Source organism: Chlorocebus sabaeus, chromosome 14, assembly GCF_047675955.1.
Source record: "Chlorocebus sabaeus isolate Y175 chromosome 14, mChlSab1.0.hap1, whole genome shotgun sequence".
Lineage (NCBI taxonomy): Eukaryota > Metazoa > Chordata > Mammalia > Primates > Cercopithecidae > Chlorocebus > Chlorocebus sabaeus.
Window position 1 is genome coordinate 98730176 of NC_132917.1, and position 16784 is coordinate 98746959.

At 42.0% G+C, this 16784-nt stretch overlaps 1 protein-coding gene across 2 annotated transcripts in view; it reads right to left on the reverse strand.

Moving 5' to 3' along the window:
* The window catches only part of TMEM131 (transmembrane protein 131), a 247746-nt gene extending 235812 nt beyond the window's left edge, over positions 1–11934 (reverse strand). The window contains exon 1 of one of the 2 annotated variants that reach the window (XM_008008079.3): positions 11462–11934. In XM_008008079.3, coding sequence (XP_008006270.1) covers positions 11462–11648 — 187 coding nt within the window. In that variant the 5' untranslated portion in view covers positions 11649–11934. The remainder of the gene's footprint in view (positions 1–11461) is intronic. The other variant, XM_008008080.3, reaches the window with a different exon arrangement.
* Between the last annotated feature and the right edge of the window lie 4850 nt (positions 11935–16784).

Consider the following 16784-nt stretch of genomic DNA (forward strand, 5'->3'; position numbering starts at 1 on the left):
CTTACGTTACCCATAAAGTCACAAGACGTTCCAATGTCTCCTCACCCTTGCCAACATCTATTATCCATCTTTTTGATTGCAGCCATACTGGTGAGTGTGAAATGGTATCTCATTTTGGTTTTCATTTGTATTTCACTGATAGCTAATGATGTAGAGCATCTTTTCGTATGCTTATTGTGTATCTTTATTTGGAGAAATGCCTATTCAGATCCCCTGCCCATTTTTTGAGTTGTCTGTTTTTACTGAGGTTATAAGAGTTCTTTATACATTCTAGATACACATCCCTTTATCAGATACATGATTTGCGAAAATTTTTCTCCCATTCTGTGGGTTGTCTTTTCGCTTTCTTTATAGGGCCTTTTAAAGCACAAAACTTTCAAATTTTGATGTCTACTTTATTTTCTCCCCTTTTGTTGTTTGTGCTTTTAGAAAGCTCATCAGAAACTCAATGTCTGTGGTAGGCTGAATGATGACTCCCCAAAATGTTCATGTCCTAATCCCAGGAAGCTACGAATGTTACCTTACACGGCAAAAGGAATTTTGTAGATGTGATTAAATTAAGGATTTTGAGATGGGGAGATTATCCCAGATTAGCCAGATGGGCCGAATATATTAATAACGACACTCAGAGGAACAGAAGGTGATATGAGGATGGGAGCAAGATGGTCGGATTAGGAAAAGGGTGAAGTGATGTCAGAGGCCATGAACCAAGAAATTCAGGAAGCCTCTAGAAGCTAAAAAAGACAAGGAAAAAGATTCTCCCCTGAAGCCTACAGAAAGAGCACAGCCCCAACACCCTTGTTGGAGGCCACACAAATGTTTGTGATTAGGTCCATCTGATGTCTGTTAGTAATAATATGAACCTGTGATCAATTAAGCAGCCAACCAGTTGTTACCTCTACCTCCTTGCTCTTGTTACCCAATAAATACGAAAGGGCTGTAGAAGCTCAGGGGCTGCCTTTGCTCACCAGAAGCAGGGAGCCCTTTTATTCTTTTCTTCTCTCTTCTTCCCCATGCTAGCCTTTCCTTAAAAATTCCTTTTTTTTAAAAAAATCATTTCTACGTTCGTCCCTTCGTTCAGTCTCATAATAACGGTCTCAGACAGTAACAGTAATGCTGTAATGACAGTCTCTAGTAGCAGTGACAGTCAGCTACAATGCCGCCCGAATTCCAAAGGGAGGAGGGTACAATGAGGCATGCCCGAGCCCCTGTTCCCGTCATGGCCTGAACTAGTTTTTCAGGTCTCTTCGGGTCTCTTCAGTTCTCTTCAGGTCCCTTTTTGTTCCTGATAGTTCCTTCAAGTCCCTGTCTAGGTGCCACTAAGGGCTGCACAACCTGTAATTAATTGTCTGGCTCAACTAATTTAACAAAAAGGAGATGTTGGAGGCTGCACAAATGTTTCTTATGATTAGACATAACTGAAGCCTGTTAGTAACAATATGAACCTGTGATCAATTAAGCCGCTGGCCAATGGTTACCTCCTCCTCCTCGCTCTTGTTACCCCATAAATACAAAAGGGCTGTAGAAGCTCAAGGGGTCTGCCTTTGCTCACTAGAAGCAGGGAGCTCTCTTCTCCCCATTTGCCTTTCCTTAAAACAGTTTCTTTTGTCTTTTTTCATTTCTATGTTCGTCCCTTCGTTCAGTCTTGGAATGATGGTCTCCAGTAGTAACTGCTGTAATGATGGTCTCAAGCAGTAACTGTGGCAATCAGCCACACACCCTGACTTTCTGCCCTTTGGAATAAGAGAATAGACTTGTGTTTTAACCCACTCAACTTGTGATAATTTGCTACAGGTACAATAGGAAACTAACACAGAGTTCCAAGGTTTTTACTTGGGGCTAGCCACGTGGTACCCCTCTACCTAACACATACCAAAATTCCAGACTCCCAGAAGAAAAGCAGCTTAACATAAACCACATATACTTAGGTCTATTACTAGAATTTCTATTCTATTCCATTAATTTGACTATTTATATACCAGTACTTTATTCTAATTATACCAATTACATAATAGTTTAAGAGCAGGTTTTAATAACTGCTTGTGCTAGTCATTCCTCATAACTTTTGTTTTCCAGAATTTTCCCAGTATTTCTACATTTTCATTTTTTCACAGAAAATTTAACAGCAACTTTTCTAACTCCATAAAAAGTTTTGTTGGTATTTTTTAAAACTATCACATTGAGAGCAAACTGATGTCTCAGTCCATTTGTGTGGCTTTCAAGGAATACTGGAGGCTGGGTAATTTATAAAGAAAAGAGGTTTACGTGACTCATGGTTCTGCAGGCTGTACAGGAAGTGTGGTACCAGCATCTGCTTCTGCTGAGGACCTCAGGCTGCTTCCACTCCTAGAAGGCAAAGGAGTGTGCAGATCACATGGCGGCAAGGGGGATGGTGACAGGCTCATTTTAATACCAAGTCTCAGGTGAACTCTCTTGGAAATTAAATGTGAGAACTTAGTTCCCCCATTCCCCTAGGGAGGGCATTAATGTATTCATGAGGGATTAACATATGTTATATATAATATATTACTATAATAATTACTATATATTGATACATCAATACTCATGAGGGATTATATCGATATAATAGCTTTTTAAGAAGAGTTTTGGTAAAAAACAAAACCACAATATAAAAATAGGCACATTAACTAAAGGGAGCAAATGTGCAAGTATGTGAGTGTAGCCTGGCAGCTGCAGGCAGCCCAAGTCCAATGGGTATCCCTGGACGAGTTTACTAGAGGGAAAACTGACATGGGTATAAATTCACCAAGAGAGTTCAGTGCAGCTGAGTTAAGAGGACTGCTTCTACAGCTTAAGGTAAAAAGGCCATAAAATAACTGCATGGGATAAAATATAGTACCTATTCCTAAAAACTCTTAAAACTAAAACTCTTTAAAAATACAAGAAATTTAAGAGCATCTAACTTCAACCAACTACCCCAATCATATTACACAATGAAACACTTAAGGTATTTTTCTCTTAAAAAAAAAACAAAACAAAACACAAACACACAAGGATGCCTGCTTTTTCATCACTCTTATTTAACATTGTTCTGAAGCTCTAGCGAATGCAAAAATGCGTAAAAACTTACTAATATTAGATTAAGTTGTTATTCAATTATGTTGGACTGACAAAAATTATAATTTCATAATTTCATACAGTTTTACCAAATACAATATATATACAGAGGAGAAAAACAAAATGGAAAACCCTGTAAAGATGTCACATTCCAAATTTATCTAACATTTTAATGTAACTGTAACCAAAAAGCAAATAGCAATTTAAAATTTTCTTTACAAAATGATTTGAGGATTCATAGGGAATAAAAACAAGATTGATAAGAAACTGCTTGTTGAAGAATAATCACTTAGGGAGAGGGGATGACCTGCCAAGCCAGCTAATGAAATGTATAAATAAGCTGTATTACCTAAAATAAAGTTAAAACAGAAATGTACAAATACAGAGACATATATATGAGAAAAAAAAAATACCCAGGGGGGAAAAAAAATCAAGAAATAGATCCCAGTACATAACAGAACTTGAATGAAAGGAAATACTGTATATAATTCAGTAAGTGATGTTAAGGCAATTGACTAATGATTTGAGGACACATTCCCTACCTGATGCCAACGGACTGAAGAAATAGAGATTTGCATTTAAAGATGGAAGCATGGACATAAAATATTGGTGAATATATAATCTCTAGAGATTTTAGGGCATGAGAAAAGCAGAAACCATTAAAAAAAAAAAGTGACAGAGTTGCCTGAAGTTTAAAAATAACAGAAAATAAAAAATTCAAATGCAAATAGAAACTCACGAAAATATTAAATCTTTAAATATTTAAAGCCAACAGACTAAGTCAAAAAGAAAAATTCCAAATCATTAGTTCAAAAATGCATGTTTTATTTACAATGACATCAAAAAGAATAAAATACTTAGGAATAAACCTAACCAAGGAAGTGAAAGATTTGTACACTGAAAATTACAAAACACTGCTGAAAAATTAGACACAAATAAATGGAAAGATATCCCATGTCTATGGGTTAGAATACTGTTAAGGTATCAATATTACCCAATGTGATCTATAGGTTCAACATAATCCCCATCAAAATCCCAAAATCCCAAGGGAAGTAGAAAAGTATATCCTGAAATTCACACAGAGCCTCATGGGACCTCAAATAGCCAAAATAATCTTGAAAAGGAAGAAGACAGAGGTCTCACATTTCCTCATTTCAAAACATATTACAAAGCTATAGTATTCAAAATAGTGTGGTACTGGCATAAAGACAGACAGAGCAATTAAATAGAATATAGTGTCCAGAAATAAACCCCTACATGTATAGCCAATTAATTTTCATACAAGCACACAAAGACTACTCAGTGAAGAAAGGACAGCCTCTTCAACAAATGGAACTGGAGAAACTGGATATCCACATGCAAAAGAATAGAGTTGCACCCTTTATCTTACACCATAAATAAAAGTTAACTCAAAATGGGTTAAAGACTGAAACATTAAGACCCAAAACTATAAAATGCCTAGGAGAAAGCATAGGGAAAAAGTTCATGACACTGGATTTGGCAACGATATCTTGAATATGACACCAAAAGCAAAAGTAACTATATCAAACAAAAACTTTTGTTCAAAGAATATGATCGAGTGAAAAGGCAACCGGCCAAATAAGAGAACATAGTTGCAAATCATCTGATAAGGGGTTAATATCCAGAATATGTAAGTAACTCCTATAACAACAACAACAACAAAACCTGAATATAACGTGGTCAAAGGACTTGAATAGACATTTCTCCAAAGGAGATATACAAATGCCCAAGAAGGATATGGAAAGATGCTCAATATCATTAATCATTACAAAAATGCAAATCAATACCACAATGAGATAGCACCTCACACCACTATCAAAACAAAACAAAACAAAAACTAACGACTGTTGGCAAAGGCATGGAGAAACTGGAATCCTTGTGCATCATTCATGGGATTGTAAGATTATGTAATCACTATGGAAATGTGGTGGTTGCTTAAGGAATTAAATATAGAACTATCACATGATCCAGAAATCTCTCTTCTGGGTAGATATGCAAAACAGTTGAAACCAGGGTCTTGAAGAGATATTCGCATACCTAACGTCACAGCACTAGTCACAAAAGCCAAGAGGTGGGAGCAAGCCTAGTGTCCATGGATGGATGAATGGATAAACAAAATGTGGTATATCCATACAACAGAATATCATTCAACCTTAAAAAGGAAGGAACTGTCACATCCTACAACATGGATTAACCTTACAGATATTATGCTAACTAAAATAAGCAGGTCACAAATCCTGCATTATTCTACTCACATGGAGTATCTAAACTAGTCAAATTCATAAACATAGAAAGTAGAATGGTGGTTACCAGGAGCCTGGGGGTGGGGGTTAAGGGTAGAGAGAGAGCTAGGAAGTCGTTTAATGGGTACAGAGTTCCAGTTTTACATGAAGTTCTGAAGATCTGCTACACAACAATGTGAATATACTTAACACTATTCAACTGTACATATAAAAATGGTTAAGTAGTTTGTTATGTTTTTGTTAACCACAAAGTTCCTAGAAAATAAAACATAGGTTTCATACTCCATCATGACTGACCATCTAAAAGATCCTCTTAAACCTCAAACCTCTGCCCTAAAATGGCAGAGTTGTATGCAACAAAATCAATCAGGCAAATGGCAAAGGCTTTCTAGAAACCTTCCATCTGTGGTTTTAAAAGTAATCACATGGGAATGAAAAAAAACAAAAACAAAAAACAAACAAAAAACAGATTTGGAACTACAGATGAGAACTAATGACCACCTAATTCTAAAATGCCCTAATAAGAACAAAGCACCAGAAATGAACTTCTTCTGGAGCCCTCGGACCGCTAATGGAAGTCTGCGAGAGATTTCTCCCTGCCAAGGCAAATGCTACTGCCAGTGTTTGCATTACCTCCAGTTCCTTTTAATCCAGGGCCAGCTTCTGAGAACATTCCACAAGTCTAGACTAACTCATCACACCAATCTGGAGCTAGGCAGTATCTACAGAAGGCAATATTGCTTAATATTTAGCAACACAACCAGGTATCTAAGTCATCAACAACAAAGAGACAGTAGCTTCCAATACCAAATACTCATTTCCCTGTATTATCCACTCACTGGTTTCCTTTTGAGAACCTTCATGATCCAGAATGGCCTGTGATTACTTAAACTGTTAACAAGTCAACAGAAAGTGATACGAAAGCTTGTGGCTGGGATCTTTTTTTTTTAAAAAAGAAAGTATATTTTACTTGAATACTAATACATGGGTTTTGCATGAACTGTCAAGTCTGTTCTTTTTGCAGTTGGTACAATATAACAAAATCGAATTCCTGAAGTGCTCATTTGGGGTTAGTTTGGCTCAAGAGACAGATGTCTCAGGATGGAATCCTGGCTCCGCTAATTACCAGACCTATCACTCTGGGCTTAACCTCTCTAAGCCTCAGTTTCATGATCTATAGATTAGAGTTTTATGAAAATCTGAAAATCTTAAAATCCAAAAGTTATAAAAGTGATGGTTTACATAAGTGTATACAAATCCTTTTAGTTACAAGGAAAAGCAACATGTGGGGAAGAAAAAACTGGTGTTACTCAATGTCCTGTTATAGCAGACTTCCTCATGACATCTGCACCAGAACTGAGTTTTACCTGTACTTCTGACTCTCAACCTAGGTTCTCAGGTACAAAAAGTCCCGTGCACTTTTTCATATGCTCTGTAAATATTTTTGTACTGTTTTGCACCTGCGTCACAAATACAGCTTAAAACAAAACTTTGTGCATGAAACTATAGTACACTGGCAAAAGATTTTAAAAGGCCTAATACAGGCTGTCAAACATTACCCTGCCATTTAATTACCAATTAATAAAACATGCGACAAAGAAATTTGAATTGTCAATAGGTTGAAACAATCATTCTCGAAAATTTATTCAAACTTTATATTTATATTTATTAAATACATAAACTGTAGCTTCTCATTTATAATAAGTTAAATGCCTTCCAAAAACCCACTTCACAATGAAATTATATTACAATGAAAGTTTAGGCAAACTTCCATTCAAAACTGAATGCTTGCTATGTATGTACTACAGATGTCGACAAAGGCTCTGCCCTACAGAAATTCCAGCCTAGGTGCAGAACTGACACCCTTGAAATCATTTAAGTAGCTAAACAAGGCAGTACACAATTAAGCATCAAAATGAACGATGAATGAGTAACAAAGACACCACAAATTCAGAGGGCGCATGCAGGACTGAACAGAAACGGGAAGGTGGTAGGAGAGAGGCTGCTGCAGTGCCCCAGGCTAAAGGCAGTGGACAGCTGATCAACAGAGGATGTAACAGGCACTGATGCCACTTGGTAAAGGGTCAAAACAGAATCCAATGGGGCAGGCAGAATCAACACAGCATTAACAAAAAGCTGAAAACTGGAGGTGGCGCAAGGTAATTCTGCCCTGGACATATGCAGTGTGCACCAACAGCTAGACACACACACGGAGGAAGACAACCAACAGGCAATTGGAGAGCACAACCGACAGGAGGGCACAACCAGAACCTAGAAGTACAGAGTCACCAAAACAAGACCAGATGCTGCTTACAAGAGACAGTGGCGAAAAATTCAGCTGTAGGAAAAGGGCCTCTTGGTCTGGCAAGGCCAATCAGAGCGCTTGAGTCACACACAGGCAAGAGAAAGAACACCTAATGTATCAAGCACCTAGCAAAGATTTTAATTTCCTCCAAGAGTAATTTGGCTTATTGCTACTCTGGATGGTAACAATTAGATGAGTTTACATCTACTCCCAAAGCAATCTTTTTGGCAGATGTCTATGAGGATTCACTGTAAGAATGAGACAGAGGAGGAAAATGGTGTAAGAGGAAAAGAGGACAAACTTTTCCAACTACAAAACTCCAATGCTCCGTCAGGCGACAGCCTTTAGTAAAAGTAGGCTACAAAAGTTCATTAGTGAAGTACTTACTCAATAATACTCTCTTGACTAGGCCCTAAATTAAAAGCAACCCACTCTACCCCATACAAAGGGTGAACACATCTCACTCTTAAGAAAACCACTTTCAAACATTTTAACATTATCGAGTAATAAGTAGGTAAAAAATAATTTGGTTAAGAAAAAGTAAATAACACTCCTAGTCAATTTGGCTACCCTTGGAAAACTATTAGATTCTTATCTGTTTTCTTGCGGTCTTTAGTCCTACCCACTTTTTTCATACGCTTTGTAAATACTTCGCACTGCGTTTTGCACCTACGTCACAAAGACAGCTTAAAACCAAAATTTGTGCCTGAAACTACAGTACACTGGCAAAAAATTTTAAAAGTCCTAATAAAGGCTGTCAAATGTTACCCTGCCATTTAATAGCCAATGAATAAAACAAGCGACAATGAAATTTAAATTGTCATAGATTGAAACACTCATTCTTGAAAATGTATTTGAATTTATATTTACTAGATAAACTATAGCTTCTCATTTAATAATTGCTTTAATAAATTAAATGCCCTCCAAAAACCCACTTCACAATGAAATTACATTACATGATATATGATGCTTTTTTAAAAAAGGTCTTATTTGCCAGTCACAACAGGCTGCTTTATAATTCAAAATACTAAAATTATACATTTAATATATATACACACACATGTATTTTCACTACATATTTCAAAAATATATTTTCACAACTCACACACATTTTTGCTATTCTCAATATCTATATATTAGCCTCAAGAAAACATCTTGCCACCAATCTAGAACTAGTTATTTGTAGTGATTACTCTGAAACTTATCACTCTGTAGTGGACTCTGAAAACTCTTTCAAAGTCCTTACAAACTTTACATCACAGCCAAAACTGTCTCAAAGGTACCTTTCCTCTGGACTAGTGATAGCACACTCCCATAGCTCAGTTAAGACATACAGGATGCTAAGACAAGCAATGGTCCATGCTTCTGACTCAAAAAAACCAACATCAAGTCCAAACATGAAAAACTACATTAGGTAATTTACTTCTGCAGCTTTTCTTCAGGACAATGACTGTTATTGTCTTTCAAAGATTCTGCAGTGAAATCATACAGGAATGAAGGAAAAAAAATACAAACATACAAAATACCTGCAGAATCATCATTAAAACTGCAGGTAGAGCTTATCTTGGAAATTTTAAACTAGTTTATACTACTTCAACAGAGAAAAAATTCCTCCGGGTGTGAATGGAGAAACGGAACTCAGCCATCTTCAGAAATCCGCCCAGACTTGCTGAAAAACTCAACAGTACCTTGTAGGACAAATATTGTATTTGTGCCTCATCAGATGCCAAACTCACAGTGTCACAATCACGTGAGAAAATAAATTGCTTTTCCCTTACTTAGAAACAACACTGGAATGTGATCAGTTTTAAAGTAGAAGCCATTTCTGGAGATACCTTCACAGAATATTTGATTAGAACCAGATCTGTTTATGATGGGTAGACGCCTATGGTCTATATTAGTATCACCCCCATTAATATCTTGGATAACTCTGCACACACACATTGTTCATACAGATAAGCATGGGCCACAAAGGATATCTGATTCACCCAGGACCACTGGCAGATTCAACCACTCCTTTAATACGAACTTAACACCCGGGCAAGTATTCTCCTCATCCAATCCTTACACACATCTATGGATATCAGAGAGGTGCACGAACATGTATAAACTATGCAAATGAGAAATTAGCGAATATATTTTAGGCTGACAGTTCTCCAACAAAAAATTTGTTTACTTAACTTTACCCAGAGTAAAGTTTTTATTAGCATATAAAATGGCTGTTGGAAAAATAAGCAGCAGTAGAAGGAAAATACAAACTTAATGCTTCACTAGATTCAATCATTATTTCATTTCCCTGTGCTAAGGGCGCATGAAGACAGTCATCCACTCAAATGCTAAGCGCCAGTGTTCGGCACCGTGCAAGGTAAGCAAAAGAACAGAAAAGCAAGGACACAATGCCCACCAAGCTCTACCTGAAGTCCCACCCAAAACATGTCCATTAAATTACTGCACTATTTTGGGTTCACTGAACACCCACTACATGCCAAAATGCTAGGTGCCACGATCACACAGAAGAACACTCAACGAACTGCACTGTGGCCAGTGATGTATTATGACAACCCCAGGCCTGACTAGTCCTAAACCGGCAATATTTTATTCTGGAAATAATTTTGCTTCCATCAGTTAATCCTTTCTATAGACGGCAATTCTTTGAATAATTTCCACCAATGTTAACCCAGACTAAGGTTGCTTAGGGAGTTAAATAAGGGAATGTAATGTGGACAAAAAAAAAAAGAAACAGTATCCTGAAGCACATTTACACTTTACTAATTTAGTTTGTATTTGCTTTTACCTTCAATAACAATAAAAAGCAAGTGACTTCAGTCAGAAAGTAGGACGTTAACTCTAAAGTTACCGTGGCAAGAAATTGTTTTCTTGTACGAGCAGTTTCATGTGCAATGCTAAACTAACAAGTTTTGCTTAGTTTTTTTTTTTTTTTTAAACTATTCACTTAGTAAATTCTTCATGAAGGCTGTGACCATTCACATGTCCCTTGGCTCAAAAAGAGGCAGTGTAGATGAAATTACACTGATTTGGTCTTCAAGATTACAAAATAATTTTTGACCCTGTCCAAGTACCCGTTTTGCAGCGGCACAATACTAATGAGAGTTTTTTTAAGTACGGGCCAGCCCTTAACCGTAAATTAACTGTAAGGGCTTGCAAGCTGGCAACTTCACATTTATTTTTAAAGGCTTTCACATCAAAGACAAAGGCACCGAATTACGTATTTTAAAATAAGAAACGCAAGCAGGCTTTCAAAAGCTTACTAAAGAGTTAAATGGAATTGTATTTACGTCTAACAATAAAGAGTCATCAATACCGCAAAGAGACATTAAAGGAGGAAGCTACAGGATCAAGATTCCCCTCGAAGAAATGTCTGAACAAACTCAAACTGAAATTTTGTAAGCTGCCTCTCGCTATTTTTTACCACATTTTAAAGTAAGCTCTGTCTGCACGCAACCAACCGCAACCAAGAAAACAGAAGCGTCCTAAAATGTACCTATTAGCCAAAATAAAGCCAAAAAATATGCCCCTCCTACCTAGCGGGCCAAGTGGCAAGAACGTACGAGAACTCAGGAAGTTTTGAAATGGCAGTGACAGGAGACGGGGGGGAAGGCAGGGGAAGGAATCACGGAGAGCTCGGGCCACTCCAAGCGGCGGGCGCTGCGAGGTCCCGGCTCGGGACGGTACCCGACCGCCCAACTTCGCGCCGGAGCCCCGGCCGCGGCCCTTCCTCCCGGCCCAGCCCGCCCGGCCTCCGCGAGAGCGGCGTGACAGCCCCGCCGCAGGGACGCCGCTGGGGGACACCCACCTTCCTTCTCGGCCCGCGCCGCGGCCACTACGAGGGTCATCACCAGGTGCAGCGCTCCTACCAGGCCGGCTGCCGCGCTCCGCGGGCCCCCGCTACGGCCGGCTGCGGGTTCCAGCCCGGCGCCGGCGGACGTGGAGACGGCGGCGGTGGTGGCTCCAGCTGCTCCTCCTCCCGCCCGCTTCCCCATCCCTGCCGGCCGGGGGCCGCCGCGCTCGAGGTCCGGCGCGGCCCTTCTCGGCGAGGCGGCGGCGGCGCGGAAGCCGTGGTCCGGGCTCTGGCCGCGGCGCCGGGGACGACAACGGTTCCGAGCCCAGGGCTTGGGCTCCGGGCGTGGGCCTGGGTCCGTGCGTGCGTGTGAGCGAGAGTGTCAGTCACGGTCTTGGCCTGGGCATCGCCTACAAGGAGTCGGAGCGGAGAGGCCGCGGGTCAGGCACGGCGGGCGGCCATACTAGAAACGGGCACGGGCCGCGGGCCCTGAGCGCTGGCTTGCGAGGGGCGGGGCGCGGCCCTGGGCACCGCCCACGTCGTGCCGACACCTGGGCGGTCCGCCGGTCAGCCTGTCTGCCCCGGAGCCCCTGGGCGCCACGTCCTCGTCCCGCTCTCGGAGGCCAGCGGCTTCCCGGCCAGACAGAACTAGGACAGAACAACCCCAACCCGTCACCGCTGCCGGGTGCAGGAGAAGGAGGGAGGCAGGCCCGGGTCCAGCTGCCAGGACTTATGATGGCCGCTTCCGCTTCGCGGAGGCGGTGACGGCGATCACGTGGAGACGAGGCGGCCTCGCCGCGCAGCCGCCGCGTTGCGTGGGCGGGGCAGGGGCGGAGTTGCGGGGCGCTGGGAGGTTTGGCTTCTTCTCCGGCGCCTGGACGATCCTCCGTGCTCTGCGCTGCAGTGGTAGAGCCTTGCGGGGGTCTGAGTGCGCATCCGGACCGCGAGGCGAGCGCGGAAGGTCCGTTCCAGTGACTCCTCCTGGTGGCACCGCCGCCTCTCGGCCGCTTTGACGTCGAGAATACCTCGGGCCTGACTCAGTTCCTGCTGGTGCTTCCTTGAGGATGGTGGCCCGCTGAACTCATCCTTGGGTCTTCCGAGTCATGGTACCCAGGAGGCGCTTGATGGAGTCGTCTTGGCTTGGCTTGTGCCCGCTTTGGCGCGGAACACCTTGTGTGCAGAAAGCGTCAGTGACTCTGGACGGAGAAGGCAGAGGCAGACAGACTGCTCTTTAGAATATCCAGTAGCCGGCTGCCTCTAGGAAAAGTTCTTTTTTTGTTTTATTTTTTAATTATGTATTTATTTTTGAGACAGGGTCTGGTTCTGCCGCCCAGGCTGGAGTGCAGTGGTGCGGTCTGGGCTCACTGCAACCCCCGCCTCCCGGGCTTAGGTGATTCTCAGGCCTTAGCCTTCGGGGTAGCTGGGACTACAGGCGCCGGCCACCACGCCACGCCAATTTTTCTTTTCTTTTAAGAGATGATGTCTCACTATGTTGGCCGGGCCGGTCTGGAAACTCCTGGGCTCAGGCAGTCCGCCTTCCAGAGTGCTGGGATCACAGGCATGAGCCACTGTGCTGGGCCCGGAAAAATTCTTAAGACGTCTATTTCCTTCACGAGCCATCTCGCACGTCTTAGATGCCCTTTTCATCTTAGGTTGAGCTTCTTGGTGTGCACGGCTATTCTCTCCAAGACTTAATTTAAGCTCTTGGAGGGGGTCCTTCTTTACTCATCTTGGTAACTTCCTCCCAGCTCTTAGCCCAGAGACATTTTACTTTCCTCAGCTTTATTTGTTGAGTGAGTTGATATATGTATAAGGGCAAGTCTGCCCACAGTACGTCTCAGAACAAGCTAGATAGGAAAATAAGGTTTCAGACAGACTTACAAAAGGAACCCCAGAATCTGCTCTATGAAATAGTCCGGTGTCAAGCAAGCACTTAAATTTATTCATAAATTAATGTATATTTAAATATGACTTTACCCTGATGATTTTAAAAAGCAAGTTTAGGGCAGGGCGCAGTGGCTCACGCCTGTAATCCCAGCACTTTGGGAGGCCAAGGTGGGGGGGGGGGCAGATCACCTGAGGTCAGGAGTTCGAGACCAGCCTGACCAACATGGTGAAAACCCGTCTCTATTAAAAAATACAAAAATTAGCTGGTACGTGCCTGTAATCCCAGCTACTCCAGACGCAGGAAAATCGCTTGAACCTGGGAGGCGCAGGTTGCAGTGAGCCAAGATCGCACCACTGCACTATGCCCTCGACAAGAGCAAAGCTCCATCTCAAAAAATAATAAGCAATTTTACTTTTTTGAGTATTAGCCTTAAAACTGAGTAGTCAAATTTTATCGATGTAATTACATAGGAATAATTGTTATCTCTAAGTTGGCTTTTAAAGTGTCTGAGGCAAGACATTTCTAGAAGGCTTTTGACTCACGGAAGAGATCAAACCCAAGGATACCTAACAGCGCTTTTGCTTAACCTCCAACGTGCCAGCTCTGCGAGTCAGCAGCCCTTCCCCCATTGACAGGTTCAGGACAAACAAGCCTTTCTAACCATGAAATGCTCAGGTTCTCTTACACAGCAATCAGCCACATCCCCTGGTTAGCCTGAGGCGCAGCAGCTCCATGGGAAATAACTTGCACCTGTCTGTAATTGACTCTTAGACGTATACAGACATGTTTGATCAGAGTTCGATTTCCCATGAAGCTAATGAGGCTTAAGCTGCAGGGCCCCCTCTCTTGCACAAGTTCCTTCCAAGTCCCTGGACCTAATTGTGTATTTATAAGCTTGTATTCTTGTTCTTAAAGGAGGCGTCCCAATAGTTGGGTAGACTTTTAAGGCCCACCATACCTGAACCCTCCCCTGTGCCTGAGGGACACTGGGAGCAGGAGGGGTGATGATGGAACTTCCTTCCCAGGAAAGGACAATCAGACCACTGAGAGTCTAAAAGAAGTTTTGCTAGACAGCGTGGTAAACTGTGTGTTGGAGAGAACCTGGCGTGGAGCCATCATCACCCTACGATCCTCTACCCCCACTTCCCAACCCTCCTGGTCTCAGGAGAGAGCTAGAAGTTGAAACTGAAGGAAGCATCACACTAAGGACTCTCAATCAGTTCTGATTAGTTGTGAACTTTTCTCTTTTTCCCTTTTGGAAATTGGAGAGACCTGGCCATTTGCCAGGTGGAGGTATTAGCTAGCAGAGTCAGGGAAACTCTCTGAACCAGTGGTTCTCAAGGTGTCATCCCCAGACCAGCAGTACCAGCAACACCTGGGAACCTGTTAGAGCTGCAGATTAACAGGCTAAATCCCAGACCTGTGGAATCAGGAATTCTGAGTTGAGATCCAACAATCTGGTTAAACAAGGCATCCAGGTGATTCTGATACAGGCTTAAGATTGAAGAGTGTTGCACGGTGATACGTGCCAGGAGCTACCAGCTGTTGGGACTCCTCATTTTCTATTCATTTTGCTCTCTATGCAGGTTAGTAATTTACCATTGAAGGCAAAATTATAAGAGACTCAGACAAATTTGAACTTAAATCCCAGCCCTGCCTTTACTGGCTATATGATGCTGAGCAAATGACTTGATTTTTCTGGCCTCACGCTCCTAATCTGTAAAAATGGGGATCATAACATAAATTGGGGGAGATTAAGCATATATGTTTGTAAAGCGTATAGACTAGTGTCTGGGACATAGGAGGCTGTCAAAGTAGCTATTAATGAGCACTCACTCTTTTCAAAACACCACATTAGGCAGGAAGATCCTCGATGCATTGATACCTCCACTTCATTCCACAAAATACTTGAGGTGTGCAAGAATGCCTTCTATGAATTAAAACTGGAACTAGGAGGGAGTAAACCGCTGGGCTTTCCAGGGTTCTATTTCCTTTGCTGCACAGGTGAATGCCCCTGGTATCCTGGCATTCAACACCATCTATACACTTTCAGGTCCCCACTTCATGTCACCAGCCAGACCTCACTGTCTCTATTGCTGTTCCCACTCAGGTGTCTAATGAGGTGTCTTAAACTCACATGAACTCCAGATCTTCCCCCGCAAACATGCTCCACCCACAGCCTTTCCTATCTCCAGGGCAACTCCAACCATCCAGTTGCACAGGCCAAAAACCTGGGAGTCATTCTTTACCGTCTCCACATATACCCAAATTAACTGCTGCTCACCACCTGCACTACTCCACTCTGGTATGAGCCCTGTCATCTGCTGCCTGGATTTCTGCAAGAGCTTCCTAACAGGTTTCCCTGTTTCCACCTATAAAAGAAAATTTTCCACTTACAGCACTTGCATAGTGGATTTGAAAACGGAATGCTATGCTATACCACAACTGGTTCTAACCAACTGAAGCAGATCAAGGACTGTGAACTTTGAGTGACCCCTGTACCAGACCCTTGTTAGACCTAACCAAAGACTCCTTTCTGTCCAGTTAACAAAGGGACGTGTTTTATCAACACTGTTCCAACCTATCCTGAGCACTACTTTCCAGCCGTTAATTCACATAACCTCCAAACTCCCTTCTGTCTTTCTCACACTTGAAAAACCCTGACTTTTCCTAACTCATTAGTGACTCAGTGAACTGTTTCCCTGGCATGTTTCCATCCATGCCTGGCAGTATATAAACTCATCTTTGATTTTTTTGTTTTTGAGTTTTGTTAGGCTTTGCTTTATATTTTGACATAAATTTGTACTTTTATAGTCCATTGTCAACCTGACAGGCAGCATGATCCATTTAAAACGTAAGACATGTCACGCCTCTCAAAATTCACATCCTACAGTGGCCTGCTTCATGTTTTTAAAAGCAGTTGGGGAGATTGAAATTTTAATGTTTAGAGTCTGTATATTAAGAAAAGCAGTAACAGGGAATATGTGAATACCCATCTCAGGGTAAAAGCTTCCCTGATCTGGCTTGCCCTGGTCTTTCCATTCCTCCTGGATTCCTCCAGGCTCAGTCTGTTTCGGCTGAACTGACCACCATTTTGTTCCTGGAACACATCAGGAATGCTTCTACTCCAGGGTCTACGCTCTAGCCTTCCACCTGAAGTGCTTTCTCTCACCCTCTTCTCCCTGGTTCTCTGCTGGGCTCACTGTCGTGCTTCCTCTCAGTCTTGGCTCAGTTATGATTTTCTTGGTGAAGCATACCCTGATCACCACTGTTAATACTGCAGCTTATTACACCTACCCTCAAGTCCCAATCCTCCTTACCTTGCACTCATTTTCCCCCCATAACACTTATCACTTTCTATAATACTATATACTTTACTTACTCATTAAATGTGTGCTGTTATTACCACTCTTTCCCCCCATTCGTTTTGCTCACTGATGTATTCCAAGC